Consider the following 18,866-nt stretch of genomic DNA (forward strand, 5'->3'; position numbering starts at 1 on the left):
AAATTTCAAAACAAAAACTTTTGAGTTCAAATTTAAACTATAAAACCTAAAGGGAAAAAATTGAAATTTTTCATAACACAAGGATCAAATAACAAATAATATAAATTAGACAATTAATTTCATCATTATCTATATTTGACCTAATTTCAATTTCTTGCAAAATAAGTTACCCAATTAATACAAATAATCAAACGTTATCATATAAGGAAGTTATTATCTAATCAATTGGTAATTATCTTTTGTTTAATCAAGGATATACTCATAAATATGTATAAAATCGGATTTTAATGATCTAAAACAGATAAGACAAGTATTCATGAGTAAAACAGCAAGAAATCCCGAAAATAGCTCCTTCTGACGCTCGAACTCACCGAGTACCACACTGGACTCGCCGAGTTGAGGCCTACTCACCGAGTACACTGTGGTACTCGCCGAGTTCATCAGGCAGGTGAGCAAAAAATCGATTTTGTAGCTTGAATAAACACATAAGGCATCAATACAATAGAAACCTATCAAGGCTTTGATACCACTGATGGGTTTTAGCTATAAGAACATCCTATGTGCTCATACAAACCCTAATGCTTGGATCTAGGTTTCTCTATTGTACATGCAAGTTATCCAAGACTATAAACCCTAGATCTAGCATATGATAATCAATATAACATATAAATTAGGGTTTAGATCATACCTTGATTGTTATGTGGCAATAACAATCCCAAATCCTTCTTGTGATGACTTTAGAAAGCTTAGAGTCACAAATGTCACTCCTCTAATGGTTCACAAACACCAAGAGCAAGAGGATGAAGAAGAGAAGAGAAGGAGGCTGCCCAAAACGTGTGGAAACCCTAGAAGAAGTCTTAGCCACGTTTTTGGGGCTTAAGGGCACTTTATATACATGTAGGCTATTAGGGTTTTGAACTAGGAAACCCTAAACTGACTGCTTAAGCCCTAAGCAGCCATGAACCCTTCTCTAATAAGCCTTGGACGATTTCTAATGGGTTTCCCCATAGAATTCGTCCAACCTTATATTATAAGGTAATCCATGGCCCAATTGCAATTATCTTATAATTACAATACCAGTCCCTTAAGTTTAATTAATCTCTTTTAGTCACAAACTTAATTCTTATTAATTCTTGACTAATATTAATTAACCAATATGATTTCTCCTTTAATATATTATTCTCATAATATATTAATAAATCATATTTAATCCTTTCTCTCCATTATTCATCCTATCAAGTTGCTTTGGTGAAGGCAACCCAAAAGGACCATGCACCATCGGGTAAAGTACATACCAAAATAGTTTTAGACTTAGACACTAATCCAACACATATCACAACAGTTTGCGTCATCCAAACGTGCACCCAGTACGGCACAACCCACTTCACAACATCAGGCGCCGTAAATGATGGAAAAAGGACCGATACGGCAAGAAGGTGACGACACTAGCCCGGTTAGATCAATGTAGTCCCTCGACGGAAGCGGCCCGTTGACACTTCAAGGGCAGCCGCTCACACAGACACCGATGATGCTGCCAGTCGTCCCCACGGCAGAGTTCATCGCTAGTCTATGGCGACCACCGCCCGTCGCAATAGAACATTCAGCCACGACTACCACCATAGCGCCTCAAAGAGCGCCGATCACCCAATCACAACAAACATCAAATTGACCACCGCCATCGACGCGACAGGTGGGGACCAACGCCTAGTCCCCTGACACCATTCTATCAGTCACACCACCAATTCCTGCAGGTCATCAGTCTTCTTCGATGGCCTCCATGTCGCATATCCCGCTATTTGCACAACAACCACCTTTCAACCCGTATACATACCACTACCAAGGCGTGTACCCTCAAACGCAGCCACAAACCCACAACATTCAAGGCACACCAATGCAGGGGATGAAATCACACACTATAGGGCCAACGGAGTCAAGTTCACAGTCGATGCACACATACACCACATAGACACTGTATATGCCTCAAGCGACCATGTACAACCATGGGTACCATTACGAGTATGGCCAAGGGTACAACAACCCATACCACGTACAACAGGCGGCGGTCAGCGGAGCACCCAACTACCCACACATGAACAACCCTGTAACAAGTATTAGCTTGACGTTTTTCCAAGAGCTATTATAGTATGAAATACCACATTCCGCCATGATCCTAAACATCCCAATGTATAACGACATGACAGATCCTGATGAACTCATAGATACCTATGAGTGGACAATGACATCCTTCAGATGGACAAGAGATTTACCTGCACCTACTTCCCGGTCACACTATTGGGAAATGCTAGCAAATGGTTCAAGGCACTACATCTGGGAAGTATCTCCAGCTTTGAACAATTGAGGTATCTTTTCCTCTACAACTTCATATAGTTGAGGAAAGTCAAAGGAGATGCCAACTCTATCATGGCATGCAAGCAAAAAGAGGGAGAATCCATCCGAGCATACCATGACCATTTTACCCTCACAACCCTGAGCGTCCTCGGTCACGAGCAATTTCTAGTCACGAGCGCCTTCGCCCCAGGGGTTACTCCCAGGCCTCCTGTCAAGGAAAATGCAAGGAACAGTGGCAAAATCCAGGGGCGAGCTCAAATATAGGGTAGAAAAATACCTCAGGCAGATCGAGGGAGAAGAATGCAAAGAAGCCAATCTAAAAGTTGTAGCAAACGCCTACCTCAAACAAGAATCAACCGACTCCCACTACCGCCATAGCCACAAGGAGCGCAACGATGGAAGCCATGATAAACATAACAGACATTCGAGACACTCATCTTGTAGATTCCGCCCATTCGTCAAAGACGAGCCCAAGAGCCATAAGCTGGAAGTACACGTGGTAGAAAAAACCCCTCAGTGGACGGAAAAAGATAAAAGAAAATATTACGAATACCACAAGAGCAAAACCCACAACACTGGTGTGACAACCCAAAATTTCCATTCTGAACAAACCATATCAAGTCAATAGAAGTTAGAACGGTTACAGTGAAATTCCAGACTTTGGGTATAAGTTTGAGTATTCCAGGTTTTACCCTTAAGGAGATATCAGGAAAGTGGATGCACTCGGGTTTTGTGCAACACTGTTATTCCAAAACTCTATGATATTAGAGTTCATTCCAACACTGCATCATAGAGATGTAGGTCAAACCTTCGCGAACATACTTCCAATCCATATTAGGACTGCATCATAGGGATGTGGGTCAAACCCATGAGAACATACTTCTATTCTTTACATAAATAGTCGAACTACATCTAGATTCAACCATGCTCGCTCACAAATTCATTTTCTTTCCATGAAATAGAATCATGTCGGCAAAGAAAAACGATCAACCCCTCAACCAAACACCAACTCTTCAGATTGATGCAACTACCTTTCAAGCTGCAGTCTCGGCTGCCGTGTCAGCTATTCTGACCCACCTTAACGCTAACAACGCAAATGTTAACGGGATTGTTAACAACAATTCCAATCCTGGTAACAATCAAACACCTCAACGAGCCACAAACTACCACGACACCCCGACTTCCGAGCCGAAGAGTAACAAATGGAAGTTTTGGGCTAGAAAGAAGGACAAATCGCTTCGAGGGACGAACAAGAAACAACCACCGGTAACGACCTTCACATCTACGACATCTGTACTTCCTACTACCATCCCTTTGGGTATACCAGTTGTCCCTAACCCAGCCAGACAATATGCTGGAAATCTCCCAAAATGCATCAAATGTAATTATCACCACCATGGACCTTGTCGGGAGATACAGTTCTCAAACTGCAACAAAAAGAGGCACACCAAACGTTACTGCAAGAGCCTAACAAGACCGATCAACCAATTGCCCAACACCGGTGTGAACTAGACTTGCTACGGTTGTGGCAAGGTGGGTCACTAGAAAAGGAACTGCCTAGAGGCAGCAAATGCTGGCACAGACGGAAGTATGCTACCTACCACCGCCGTAGGAGAGAATACTCCGGACCCACGTTAATGTAATTTAGGCGTTTCGTTGTAACAGACTTATAACCCATCCAAAACTAGTGCAACTAGAGTCTTATCTTTTGCGAGATCTCGTCAGTATATGGATGCTCGTGCTGCGTATACTTGTCTTTTGTAGTATACCTTATTCGCAACAATGGTCTTGTAGTAGTCTAAAGTACTGTAACTCTGTTGATGGTTGCGCGGTTGTGTTTTGTCTGTAAACGCCTTATGTTCAAATCTAATGTCTTTAAGTTTCCGTTTGATTCCGACATTATCATATGACTCGATTCAATTTGATCCTCACAAAAACAGCTTCATACGTACATCTCTTTGTCAGTAAACATCTTTTTAGCGAAACCGCCATTTCAGAACACCGAAGTACTCATGCGAGGAGTACCTCATAGTTCTTCTCTTTTCCGAAGAAATCCCCGAAGTACCACTCGTGCAATACGTCAAGTTTAAGCCAAGGATTCATGCGGTTGATCTATCACTGAGGAAGGTATACATAAGAGTGATATATAATCAAGGTTCTACAGGTTTAGAATTGATGATTCCACTTTAACGTCTTTTCCCCATTGGGATGTGACCTTAAAGAAGAATCAGTTATTCGACTACCTTTTCAATCTTAATTATATACGATTCGTATACACGAAATGGTGATCGTTGAACCAGGTATGAATTCTAATATGAACTTCAGGACGGAGAACTGCCCAAGACTACGAGTAATTGCATCGTCATGCGAACAAACTTAGAATCCAGTATGACCCCTGTAAACAGATTTCCCTTTAGTCTAAACACCTACAGAGATACAAGAACAGCCCGAACAACTTAGCGAACTACACATAAATAGAATTAGAAGATAGGCTTCTCATCCTGGAAAACCCCGTTCATATTCTACCAGAGGTCGACGGATTGCATCGTATGTACCTCGGCTATCAAGGACTCCATCAAGTTTTACCAGTAGAAATTGTTATCTCTGCCTCTCATAGATAAATTGGTTGAGCAAACGCAAGGAAAGAATTACTTTCAGAAATGGATCTGAGATCCGAATATCACCAGTTCGAGTGTTAGGGAAGGAGGTCCGGAAGACTATCTTCCGAACTCGATGCGGACACTTCGAGTCCGTAGTGGTACCTTTCGGATAGGACCAATACGCCCATAGTATTCATGCGTTTAATGATTAGAGTCCGTCTTTCTTCCTTGGATCAGTTCGTCATTCTCCATGTAACGACTTACTTATCTACCCTCGTAGTAAGAAGGAACCCGCAGAAACATTACCCTCAGAGATACTTTTCGCAAAGTTCTCTGAACACGAGTTTGGAATTGAAGAGTCAAAATTTCCTAAGACACACTATTAGTGATATTGAAATTCTTGAGTACTCTGTTAATTTATCAAAACCGTTGAGAATTTATCGACATCAGGGACGCCGACAGGAATTCGCCAAATTATAGGTCTTACAGACCTATTGTCATAGTTCATCCAGAACTCCTCACAAATCACATAAACCCTTTTCGACTTTGACCCAACAAGGGGTGGCCCTTGACTGGGAAGTTTAGCAAGAGAAAGAACCTTTGGAATTCCAAGTGAGAGACCAAATTCCTTAGGAAATCTCACTCTGGGAATGGATTAATACGCTTCGTAAAGCGTGGAAAGCTAAATCCAATATAGTTAGGACCTCCGAGATTCTTACCAGAATCGGTCCGGTACCTCGCAATCTAGACCTACTCTGCGAACTCAGTAACGTACATTCTACTCTTCGCGTCTTGATCGTGAAACCATACCTTTCCGTTAGGACTTTAGTAAGTCCACTCGTCGAGATCCACGCCTTCGTATTAGAACCGTAGTGACCCTCAACAGAGAGGTCAAGCGGACGAAGCAACGTCATCGCCCATTAGTGAAGGTTTGTTGGGATACCAACCGAGGACCCGATTTCACTTAGGAGCGCGAGAACCAATCGATTAGGAAGTTTCCTCCTCATGACTCGATCATTCATATCTACTTCCTAATCTAAATTCTAATTTCGGGATGAAATTCCCTTTAACAGGGGGATGATGTGACAACCCGAAATTTCCATTTTGAACAAACCATATCAAGTCAATAGGAGTTAGAACAGTTACAGTGAAATTCCAGACTTTGGGTATAAGTTTGAGTATTTCAGGTTTTACCCTTAAGGAGATATCAAGAGAGTGGATGCACTCGGGTTTTGTGCAACACTGTTATTCCAAAACTCTATGATATTAGAGTTCATTCCGGGAATAAAATATTTTCTGCCAAAAATCTCAGGACTATATATAGAAATTTGAACCATATTTATTCATTAGTTACATTTCCAACTAGAGAAAACCCGAATTCTCTCTCACGGATCTTCAGGTTTTTATCCCAAATCGTGAGTACTTCTATCTAGTTGTATTATATAGCTTAGATTGTGCCTAATAACATCAAAATCGGATCAAAACCCCAAGATTTGAGAGTTTAGCGCCCAAGAACACTTGGAGAGTAAACTCTCTTTTAAGGGCCAAAGTGTGCCCAATGTCCCTCCAAACCTTGCAAATGAACCTTGAGACTACCCATAGCTGGTTTAGACATCCAAAACATTAAGAATCAAGGGTTGAAAGTGAGTTCACGGCCAAGGATGTTCTTGGGCCGTGAACTCCATTTTAAGGTGTCAAAATGCCCCAAATGTCTTCCTTAAGCCAAGAGACTAATTTAGACATGTACCCTAATGAGTTTAGGACTAGCAAACACCCTTATAACACCAAGAGTAAGGTGTTCACGGCCCAAGAAGTTCCAAGGCCGTGAACTCCAAACAATGGTGCCAAATGGTGCTATAAACTCTTCTAAAGCTTTGTACACTAGCATAGTTTAGTTCCTAGTTAAATTAGGGACTTGAAAACACCACAAACACCCTCCCAAGGGAGATTACCGCCGTAATCTCCATGGGATTTGGTCCATGGGCCTTGAACTCCTCAAAGGAGTTAAAAAGAAGCCCAAACACTTGTGTAAGCCTAGAAGCACTTCACCACTTAAGTTGTAATAACTTTAAGCTTCATTTAGTGACCCTATAGAGATTTTACGGCCAGGAGTTTACTCCCCTAGGCCTTAAACTCCAACACACATGGTCTTTTGACCATAAACTTCCGTATGAGGTCTTGCACTCCTTTGTTGCAACCCATTAGCCTCCTAGCACTTGACCAAAGTGTTTTCCTCGCATTAGGATGTTTATACATGTTTAATTAGTGTTATAATCGCTAATTGTTTATATACATATGTCTTCGTATGTAATTAGGACCATTGTGTGTGTCTAAAGTCTTCACTTGACACCTAGCCGTCCTACCTCTTCAGTTCATACGTATCACCCACAACAGGTGAGTTCATACCCCTTAATCAATGTTTTAACTGTTTTTAAATGTTTTATGGGGGGATACAAGTAGAATTATGCTAATTATTATATCAATCACATGTGATTAATAAGCAGCATTCAAATGATTGGCCACTCATTAGCCGTTTTACCAAACAGTTTCCTTCAAATGTTTTTCATAAACACTTTATGTGTTTAAAACTCCTTATTAGACTGTACCTTTTACTCTGTATGTTTCATTTCAAACTTATTTTACAATTGTGTTTCAAACAAATGTTTCTTTACACTAAACTATTTTATCAAACCCATGCCTTCAAACCGTTTTATAGATTGACATCAAGTCGATCTTTTCTTAGATAATAATTATGTTCAAAGGTTTTACAAAACTTATTTTATGCTTTTATATTATAAATTGCATGCCTATATATGTATAGTTATATAAGAAATGTTGAAAGGACTTAGGAAGGCTATCCACCCTATTTCCTTTTCCTCGATTTGGATGTGGTCTGGTGGGATATCGGTTACCCGTCCGAAGGTCGTTTAAATATTAGTTATATATCATGTGTACATATATAGTCATAAAGGTCCTTCCAGTTCAGCCAATGCCCTTGGGTAGCAAGGGTATACATCCATGTTCATACGTACCAGTTAAATTACTAGTAAGCTACCATATGGGTAGTTTAGGAAGATACTAGAACTATTTCTAGAACGCGATATCATACAATGAGTCAGTTCATTCATGAGTTAATACTTTCTAGATAGAGACAACATACATTACAGCTAGTACTCATAGTACATTACTATACTTACTAGGAAGAGAACATATACGATTATACTAGGAAGAGAACATATACAAACAATACTAGAACGAGTAACAATACATTACATATACATGAATACGTTAACAATTGTGATCCACTGTATCAGAGCATGCCTTCAATGTCATGGCCCGAGTTGTAGCCAAAGTCTCTTGGAGGGAACGCGTGAGTTTGCGTATAGATCTATACTGGATTGACCATCCTACACGTTGCTGCTAGCTATAGACGGACCTGCAGGTCTGCGGGTGCCAAACGTCATATCTTTTTACGACCTACATTTGTCATTGTTACCTAGTCGATAGTATGGTACAATTAATCACATGATACCTTAATATAAATCCGGTTTAAGGTAGTTAGTACAGCAGTAGTTCCTATAATACAACACTACAGTACTACATTAATTTCCCCTTTACATATATTTAGTGATCATTTCACTTAAACATTAAATGTACAAACTATATTTTGTTAATGATAGTTACACTTGGGAAAATTACACACTTTTACAAGAAACGAACATTTAGAACAGTTAAGTCTTGGTAGAAGACTAAATTGAGAACAGTTAGGTCTTGGTAGAAGACACCCTTATATAATAGTAGGAATCATAGGGATTTCTAGGGTTTTTCAAACGTTTACAGTTGTTTTACAAACATTTTTATACTTACAGTTCATATACATTTTCCATACTTACAGTTCATATACCAACAATTTCTTAGATATACATTAAGACACTAAAATACTTATGATCTCACCAGCTTTAAAGCTGATACTCTCTTTCAAAATAACCTGTTTCCTCAGGTCAACCATAGACAGGTACCGATGTAAGGTTTAGAGAAGATGGAGCTCGTTCAAGACTCATCTTTCATTTTGATTATACTTTAGTGTTTATCATAATTTGTCAGAACACTTGTATTAAAATTATATTATTAATGCAATGGATGATGTTGTTGCTTGTTTACTACTTTTCATTGTTGTGATACTGTACATGACGTCCTCCACCCCAGAACGTTTCCGCCGTTCTTGGTTTTGGGGTGTGACAACTGGAGAGTGCACGATCAAAAAAAGTGAAGTAGAAGACAAGAAATTGAGCGGAGACGTTACGGAAATCACAAAGACTCTAAGATCAAAGTTCGAAGTCGAGCGGAAAGACGGGAGAACTGGAAAGGAGGTGAATAAACAAGCAATAAAAAAGGAGGAAATATTCGCAACTGTAAGGCCCGAGAACAGGGCCAGGTGTCGGTTTCCAGCCAATGGCACCGACAGCTCACCCAACAATACTCTCAACATAAGTTTCTCACCAGAAGACCCACGAGCGCCCGACTGGGACCCCACGTATCCAATCATAATCCTCGCCCTCGTCCAACCACATCAGATCTGCGAGCCATGGTTGACGGAGGTAGCAACACTGACGTCATCTACGAGTACTGTTTCAAACGACTCCCGCCATCCTGGAAGAAGAACCTAAAAGCCCCAACCCAAGCCCCGCTCGTTCGCTTCACATGAGACAAACTATGGTCGCTCGAGACCATAAACCTCCCGTTGACACTACTCAGCCACGATGGAAAGGAAAGGGTAACAAGGACAATCGAGTTCTCGGTAGTTAAACACAAGTCATAAGACGATATGATCCTAGGGCTACCAGCCCTCTTCTGGCTACAGGCCATCCTATCAACAATACATGGTACAGTAAAGTTTATAACAACCAGCGGCTTAGCAACAGTAACAACCCTAAACACACAGGCAAAACCACTTCGGGCGATCGCCGCTTGGGATACCACGCACATCCAAAGAAAGCGAGGCACAACATTAATTACCACACATACAGTCAAGCGCAAAAAAACAAATACCCATACCCAATATAGGAAGAAAGGATACCAACCCCAAACGAACAACCTGGGGGGAGAAGGACGCGATATCAACAACATTACCACTCCGGAAACATCGAGGTTTTTCAGCACCAACACCAAGTGAGGTGGAATATCATTAAGCATACCCACACGTCTTCGCACAACAAGGGAACAGAGCATGGAAAAGGAGGAAACGAGGGAACACGCACGCGAAGTCACGAAGCTCGATCGGAAACACAAACAAGGAATCGCCAATGCTAGAGCAGCGAGGGTAGGCAACTGCCCTAAAAAAGAAGACGTGGACATGAGACTTATTACAAATGTAAGAGTCCGCAACTGGTAGAGGATTCCACCACGACGACATCTAGTCAATAATCTCGCAAAAAACAGAGCCAACAACGAAAAAGTCACGCAGAAAGAGGTAAAATCGCCCAAAGGTGATAACCAGACAATCAAAGCTGGAGAATGGAGGAAATTGAAAATCGTCTCCCGAAAGACGACCATCCCAGAAACATCCAATCACGGATCACACGTGAACACGAACGCTGGAGAGATCGTAGGCACGAGCCGTCGAAGGACACTAACCAAGAAGAAGAATTCGTCGCGATGACCTGGGAGCTCAAGATCCCAAGACATTAGTCTTAGCATGGGGGGGAATCAAGGGAAGGGGCCAAGTGATCAAACTCCTAATGGATAATCACGCCCTAACTAGTCAGTCCAAGAGCTAGACCTATAATAGAAAAAACTATCAGACTCCCGATACTTATCTAACGATGTAGATATCTCCAAGACACCAAAAAATATGCAATGAAAAGACAATTTGTAATGAACAAGTATCGACATACTTTCGTATAAATGGAAAATAAAGACGGACTGATCATCTGTGCCACCTAACACAAAACCATTGAGCAAAACACAATCATAGGCCTCAAGGGCTTATCACTTCTCCCTACAAAACATGTCGACGAGGTCAAAAGAGCCCAAACTCCTGATCACGACAAGTAAGAGGCCTTAAAGGATCATAACCTTTTCCGTTGAAATACATAATACCTGAGCTCTTAGACCCCGAGGTGACGATCTTGGTCTTGCTTATATGACTAGACTAGGAGTACAACTCCCCTTGACCCATAACTTAGAGCAAAGCCCCAAAGCGAAGGCTTTTAGCTAGGAAGGACACCTTAACCGAATGATAGCTAGGAAGGACACCTTAACCGAATGAACCAACCAGAGTTCGCACCTAAAGACTAGTTATCCTCGACTCACAAAGACTAACCCAAGGGAAAGCGTCGAGTTCGTCAAAACAGACGCTCTGGGCCCCCAAAACTTGTCAAGAAAACGTTAACCATGATCGAGACCCCCAAAGGCCAACACTAACCTCTGGGGAGAATCCAAACTAAGGATGGCCAACACAAACCATCCAAGACAACAAAAAAAGAAACACGATAAACTGAAAAAGTAAACTTAACACATAAAAAATAAAGAGAACAAAATGTCTAAACCGGACAACCCCCCGGGATTTGGAAAAGACCACATAGGGCCAAGGAAGAAAATCAGGCATTGTTTCAAACATTGTTCAACAGACACCATGCACATACAAATACTGTATTAACATCAAACAACAAAAAAAGGAAAAAAACCATCACTTACTGAGGGGTGGAGGAAGTTCCAGCGTGAGAAGAGCCACCTTCGGGCTGACCCACTTTGGTGTCAAGATCATCACACAATTGGCGAAGGCCTCCTATGTCCAGCTCACCTGGGCGAAGGTAGGAGGCAACATTTGTCTCCATAAAAGATTTTACAGCAACATGCATCGCCTGAGCATGCTCCACAGTAACGTTTGGTTCCCTGTAGACAAACTTTTCGGTAACAACTTGCTCCCAAATCGCCTGTTTTCCATTCTCCACACCGGCATCCACACCCGCCATTTTCATCCGCTTAACTCCCAATAAAAACCCAACGCTCTCGACAACCTTATCCATCACCTGGACAATGCCCTTCTGAAGCAACCGCCCCAAATCTTCCTCTGCAACTTTTTTCCTCACGATCTCCTCCTCCAACCGCTTATGAACACAATCCGCCTAACTCTCCAACACCCTCTTCTCCTCCACTAAAACCTCAATCCGTTGAGAAAAGCGTTCCACCGACCCATCCAAAGCAGCCGCCTTTGTCCTCCAAAGACGTTTTCTCCCCTGCTAAAAGATCATAGCACTCCTCGAACGACCACTTCTCCCCCTCTAACTCCAGCAACCTCGCTTTCAGTTCATCCCGCTCGACTTTAATCAAAACAAGCTCACCGGAAACTAGAACTGCTCTGATGAAGGCGAGAGGCAGTCGCCACCATGTATGAACCAACCTGTGCAATTGCATATAAAAGGTTGTTCGAAAGATGTGAGTTAGAGAGAAACTCACAAGCCTCGATGGTAGTAGGGGAAAGCATGGGAATCCCAATCATATGTCGCCATGTGCTAGGAAAGGCGAGATTCCCAGGATATCCCCCATCCTGGCACATATATGGTCGGCGCTGCCGAAGGAGCAGAAGCAGAACCCTCAGCAGTACCCTCCCCAGTCAAAAACAGGACTGGTGAGTTTGGAACACCTTTGCGAACAACATCCGAGTCAACACTAAAAACGCTCTCACAAAAGGCAGCAGTTTCCACTGGCTCCTCTTTAGGTTCATGGGGAAGTTTAGTCGTCTCTTCTCTCATCCCCTTCGACTGTTTCGGAGCGTCATCATCGGGAATGTCAACCACTACAGTGGCCTCCCCCAAAAGGAAGTGCACGTTCCGCCTCTTGAGAGGGCGTTGACCCAAGGATCTAGCCTCAACGGACTCTGCGAGTGGCAAATCCAACCAGGAAAGTCTTCGTTTGGAGGTCGTACGGGTGTTACGCCGCATCAGTCCGGTCGACACCTCCTTCCTATCCGTATAAGAAGTCAAAGGGTCCTCAAACGAGGATAGCCAAAACCAATAAGGTCGGGATTTACCTAGAGCCACTGGTCTTGCCAATTATTCTTTGGAGCTTTTTGGTTAATGATAAAGGCATGAACACCTTGTATTTGGGAAAAAGTTCAAGCATCAGATTGAGTAGAAGAATTGAAGAAAGCTTTAAATGCCCAAAACTATAGCAGAACTCCAAGGGCCCGACAGACGAGTTAAAAAACAACAATCTTGTTGACAGTGTTTGGAGTCAAGTCATCCACGCGGAAGCCATACTGGCACATTATCTCGTTGAAAAAGTCCGTCGTTGGCAGCCTCAGACTAGCCTCGAAGATCGGAATGGGGACTCCAACTTTCCCCTCCAGCGGACGAGAAATTACAGACCCCTTTCGAGGGTATTCCACACCATGTTCAGGAAGGAGACCAAACCACTCTTGAAGATCAGTGAACTTGCTCGGAGAAGGAACGGTTTTGGTATTTGGGCTAGCCATTGTTCGTCGAAAAACAAAAAAGCAGAAACAGAGAGTAAGAGGAAAACAAGTAGCAGAAGTGAGAAGAAGCAAAAAATAAAAGGGGAACTTACACAAATGGGAGAAGATTTAAATACAGGTGGGAAGTTCAAGCAGTTATGATGATGAAAACCGCCTGTGCAGACGCCTCCGTCATGTAAGAAGTTTTCAAAGAGCCATCCCCACCAAACGCATGTCCAAATCTAAGCTAGAACAACTCAGCTACCCTAAGCAAACACTGATGTCTATTATCCTAGGGGACTTGATAACGTATCCCACCAGGAATATGTCAAACATAACGGAACCGTCAGTCTGATAGACGGTTTGGGCAAAGGACGGCATATGCCTAACGCCGCGTCCTTGCCCTCGCCCTCGCGATCTTGTCTTCGTCCCTTGGCGCCCAAGTGCCAAGACAAAATAGTACCAGTCGCCTCCCAGAGCGACATGTGTAGCGCTCAGGACGTCGCTCCTGACAAACCTGCACCAATAACAAACAACTACTCGCGAAGCACGATCTACCAATCGAAGACCATCTATCCTTGCCAAACCTGAAAAGGTAGAAGGTACTGTCGGGGATCTGTCCCCCTTACCACATGTATAAAAAGGTCCCTTCTCCTCCAAGATAAGGGATCGAAAAAAACGCCACCCTTAAACTCTTACCTAACACTTTTTCGCCTTCTCTCTAAGAGACCAACTAACTTGATCGTCGGAGCTTCGTTCCGAGACTGCCTCCTAGACGACGACTGACGATCGTGTTTTCTTTGTTGTAATTCTTAGGCCCTTTGTTTCCATCCCTCAAAGAGACGGAGTTAAGCCGAAGACATCATAAACAAATACCTTATGTTTGTTAGTATTATACTATTTCAATAAAACATAACAATTGTAGTACACAATTAGTTATATCTTAAAATTTGAAATGTATGTAAATTTGACATTTTTTTAGCAACATTGTTGAACAAAAATTGACAAATATTATCTGTATAAGAGCCAAAAGATCCCGATTCAAGATAAACCAAATAAGACAACGCAAACAAAAATTCATAATTCCCCAATTTATTATATAAGTTCTTAGGGATCAATGTTTAGACAATGCAAACTAGAAATAATTTGTCCAAAAGAGCCTTAAAATACTAGAAAATAACATGTAACTTTTCTATATCTACATATTTATGTCGTGCAATAAACTGGGAGCTAATTATTTGATTTTCTTGTGCCATGTATATTTTACCCCAACTGATTGCATAAATGGTACATGTGCACTCTCTTTTTATTTATGTGATTTTTTCGTTAGTTATAGCAGACTACTTTAAAAATCGTAGATATTATTAACCAGTTATAACATTCTACTTTATAAATAATGCTATCTATCTGTTCATTTTACCCATAATCGCAACCTTGTATACCAGATGAGGGTTGTCTTTACAAAGATGACAAATTTTAAATATTACGAAATAATTAAATATCGTAATTTTATCAAATATCTACAAATACAAAACGTCTATCGGATATTCAAACCAATATAGATATTAATTTGAAATATTCATTATATCATTATAAACTTATTAACAAAATATCTATGTTTGTAATTTAATAAATTAATTTTAATCACCGGTCAATCATTATGTTTATGATTTATTTATAATATTTTCCTTTTTCTCACTCATGATATACAATGTGTTATAAACCTAGTTTATCAGTAAAAACATATCCCAACCTCTAAGGGATAACCGATTGTATTTGATATGTTTGAGTGATTTGATGGTATACACAAAGGTTTTAAGTTTCACAAAATCTTTTCCTAATGGGAGCAATCATGTTTAATTTATAATTTCACTCTGCAGTTACAAAAATAGTAAGTTTTAATATTTTCTTTATTTAAAATAAAGAACAAAATATGCTCAAAATCTTACATAGGTGCGCGTATCTCCGGACGTGAAAATATCTGTAGACTCTAAAATCTAGAAAAGAAAAAAAAAACCTACAAGGACGTAGAGATTAAATCTCATCCGTTGGTTAAGAATACCGTCTACTCTCAATCACTTGTTATTCTCTCATCCAGGTTGACCCATCATCGCCTCCGCCACAAACCCTCCACAATCACCCCTCTCTCGTTTGTTTCTGAGAGAGACACAAGGGGAATATATACATAAAAACCTTACTATCCCAGCTTCAGAGACACACACATACATACATATATATAAACATTAATCTATGGATTCAGATCAGGGGAAGCTGTTCATCGGTGGGATTTCATGGGAAACTTCGGAGGAGAAGCTGAAAGAGTATTTCGGTAATTATGGAGAGATTCTGCAGACGGTCGTAATGAGAGACAAGATCTCCGGCAGGCCACGCGGTTTTGGTTTCGTCGTCTTTTCAGATCCTTCCGTACTCGACACTGTTCTTCAAGAAAAACACACCATTGATGGCCGAACGGTATTTCTCCTACCTAGATCTCTTTTTATTGTTATAAATCTTCATTTCATTTACTTCCTACTTATTCCTTTCCGATTTAGGTTTATACCTTTATATTTTCTAACCCTAGTCTTGTGAAATAGTGTCTACCACTACTGATTTAGTTGTAATTAATGCCACCAGCTCAGACTTATATGTAGGACTAACGCAAAGGATTTTACTCTGATGAGAATTAAAACAATTACATGATGTGTGTCCTCGCTTTTTGGTTTTTATAACCTCGATTTTGGATGTATTATTGAAAAGGGGAAACTTGCTTTTTGAGAAATGCCCTAGGTGATGGCCAAAACATAGGGCAAATAGTCAATCTGCACCAACGAAATATCGCCAAAAAGACCCTTGGGGATTGTTCTTCAGTGATTTAGAACATTTTTTCAATTATGATTCTTTTTTCTTTCTGATGGCTTACATTTTTTTAGCGCATCCCAGTTTGGGATGGAAGGTGTCAAGGTGGTATTGTTATTGAATACAGAATACTTAAGTCAGTTAAAAGAAAGATTTACATGTCACATGAGCTTTGAATAAGGCATTGGTTGTGGGTTGTGCTAGAGAAATTTTGGATTATTTCTTCACTTGTTTGTTGTATCCCTGTGTAATTGCACTTATCAAGATTTTAAGCCTTGAATTTCTTATTGAACAGTTTTTCATCCACTAATATGTTTTATGTTACAACACAACATGGATATGAAAAGGAAGCTGTGCTTGCTATTTCTGAGTGTTTATTTATCATACATACAGATACAGTTAATATCATCCTTGTTGTACATGTTTTGACAATTAGCCATATATTTTTTTCAAGGTGGAGGCTAAGAGGGCCCTATCAAGAGAGGAACAACAGGTGTCAAAAGCTGGAAACCCGAGTGGTGGTAGAAGTTTTGGTGGTGGTGGTGGTGGTGGTGGTGGGGGAGGTACAAGGACAAAGAAAATATTTGTGGGGGGTTTGCCACCCACTTTGAGTGAAGAAGGATTTCGTCAGTATTTTGAAGCGTATGGACAGGTAACTGATGTAGTAGTAATGTATGATCAGCAGACTAACAGGCCTCGTGGATTTGGATTTATTTCATTCGATTCTGAAGATGCTGTTGATAGGGTTTTGCACAAGACTTTCCATGATTTGAATGGTAAGCAAGTAGAAGTTAAAAGGGCTCTTCCTAAGGACGCTAACCCTGGTGGTGGTGCTGGTGGTGGTCGGTCTATGGGCGGTGGTGGTGGTGGAAGTTATGGTGCATCTGGTGGAAATTCAGGTTCTTATGAGAGTAGAATGGATTCTAACAGGTACATGCAATCTCAAAGTGGTGGAGGTGGTGGTGGTGGTGGTGGTGGTGGAGGGTTTCCACCATATGGGACACCTGGATATGGATATGGTCCTAGTAATGGAATGGGTTACAATGGGTATGGCAGCTATGGTGGTGGGACCCCAGGGTACGGTGGTGCACCATATGGAAACCCAAATGTTGCAGGTGCAGGGTACGGAAGCGCTCCATCTGGTGCAGCAAGGAGTTCATGGAATGCTCAGCCTTCCTCCGGATATGGTGGTGCTGGAGCTTACGGGGCTGCCCCATGGGGTGGTTCTGTTGCTGGAGGTGGTGGTTCACAGGCGGCACCACCACCTACGGGCCAATCTCCAAGTGGAGGTGCTGGGTATGGGAGTCAAGGGTATGGTTATGGTGGTGGATATGGTGGTGGTAGCGACGGTTCTTATGGGAATGCTGCTGGATATGGTGCTGTTGGCGGCCGTATCGGTGGTGCTCCGGCTGCCAATTCTGGTGGTGCTGGTGGAGAAATTCAGTCCTCTGGTGGTGTTGGTGGCTACATGGGAAGTGGTGGTTATGGGGATGCTAATGGATATGGGAATTCAGGGTGGAGAGGTGATCCTTCACAAGCTTCCGCCGGGAACTATGGTGTTCAGGGGAATGGCGGGCAAGGTGGTGGTGGTGGGTATGGTGGTTATGGTGGTGGTCCGGTGAGGCAGGGTTAGCAAGAGTGATTTTTGATCGTTCAATTAATATGATGTTGCGGATAGGATGACTGGTTGGGTTGGGTTGGCTTGGTTGATTGATTCTCTCGGTAGCTTGAAGTAATCTATTATCTGTTTTGGTTGGTTGGTTTTTTTTTCTTTCTTCTAAATAAGCAGTATTTTTGAGGAGTAGAGTTGGTTAATCATCATTTGCTTCTTCTTTTTCTTGTGTTTGGCTTGGTTATATACTTTATATTATAGTGTGTATTAGATTTTGTTATGGTGTTCTACTTCTAAGATATAATTTTCATATATTAACTGATATGATTCTCTATCTGTTCAGTTGTGATGTGGCAATTCCCGAGGCATTTAGCAATGTAATTATGATATGTAATAAATAGCAAATGGAGTATAAATAGTAGTGTTAGAAGTTAGTTAAGAGGAGTAATGCTGTAGTTGAGTGAGTAGCTGTTGTAGGTAGTGGTAGTGGTAGATGAAAAAGAATTTGAGAATGGCATAATCATTTGTCCCCTGTGGCCTTGTGTTGTACAGGAGGAGAGATGCATTGCTGACTCGCACTATTAAGATGGAGCTTGAAAGTTGAAACTACTCTTATGCTGAAGGTCTGTCTGGTCGCTTACTCATTACATGGATGCACTTGTTTTCTTCATTGGCTTTATGGACAGATGGAGGAGCTTGACTTGACTGTGTTGTGGTATGTCATATGTCAATTTTAAGTGGCTATGGTTATACTCTCTATCCATTCCCTCATTTGTAGATGGAAATTCTGCCCATTTGACATATAAGTCGAGACTTATCTAGTATACTAACCATTAGGTTCTGTGTTTGGTTTGGTATGATGGGAATTGGAAAAGGAATAGAAAAAGAAACCATGTTTGGTTTGCCTCACATAATCAAATGATCTTGAAGGAACTCGATCTTACTCATTTTTTTAGCTTGTGGAGCTGTTTTTTTTTCTTCTTCCATTCCATTT

The 18,866-nt window shown here is 41.3% G+C and overlaps 1 protein-coding gene across 2 annotated transcripts; it reads left to right on the top strand.

Moving 5' to 3' along the window:
• Positions 1-15,430: 15,430 nt before the first annotated feature.
• Positions 15,431-18,805, top strand: LOC111908090 (heterogeneous nuclear ribonucleoprotein 1). Of its 2 annotated transcripts, XR_006184372.2 has the most exons (3): positions 15,431-15,876; positions 16,715-17,992; positions 18,425-18,805. XR_006184372.2 is itself a non-coding variant. In XM_023903933.3 (2 exons), exons 1-2 carry the CDS (start codon positions 15,655-15,657, stop codon positions 17,891-17,893), a joined length of 1,401 nt encoding a protein of 466 aa, XP_023759701.2. In that variant the 5' UTR covers positions 15,431-15,654; the 3' UTR covers positions 17,894-18,194. The 2 variants fall into 2 exon arrangements, 1 of the variants encoding a protein (XP_023759701.2); XM_023903933.3 differs by lacking the exon at positions 18,425-18,805 and having other exon boundaries at positions 16,715-18,194.
• The last annotated feature ends 61 nt before the right edge of the window (positions 18,806-18,866 follow it).

This window comes from Lactuca sativa, chromosome 6 (assembly GCF_002870075.4).
Source record: "Lactuca sativa cultivar Salinas chromosome 6, Lsat_Salinas_v11, whole genome shotgun sequence".
In the NCBI taxonomy this organism is placed as follows: domain Eukaryota; kingdom Viridiplantae; phylum Streptophyta; class Magnoliopsida; order Asterales; family Asteraceae; genus Lactuca; species Lactuca sativa.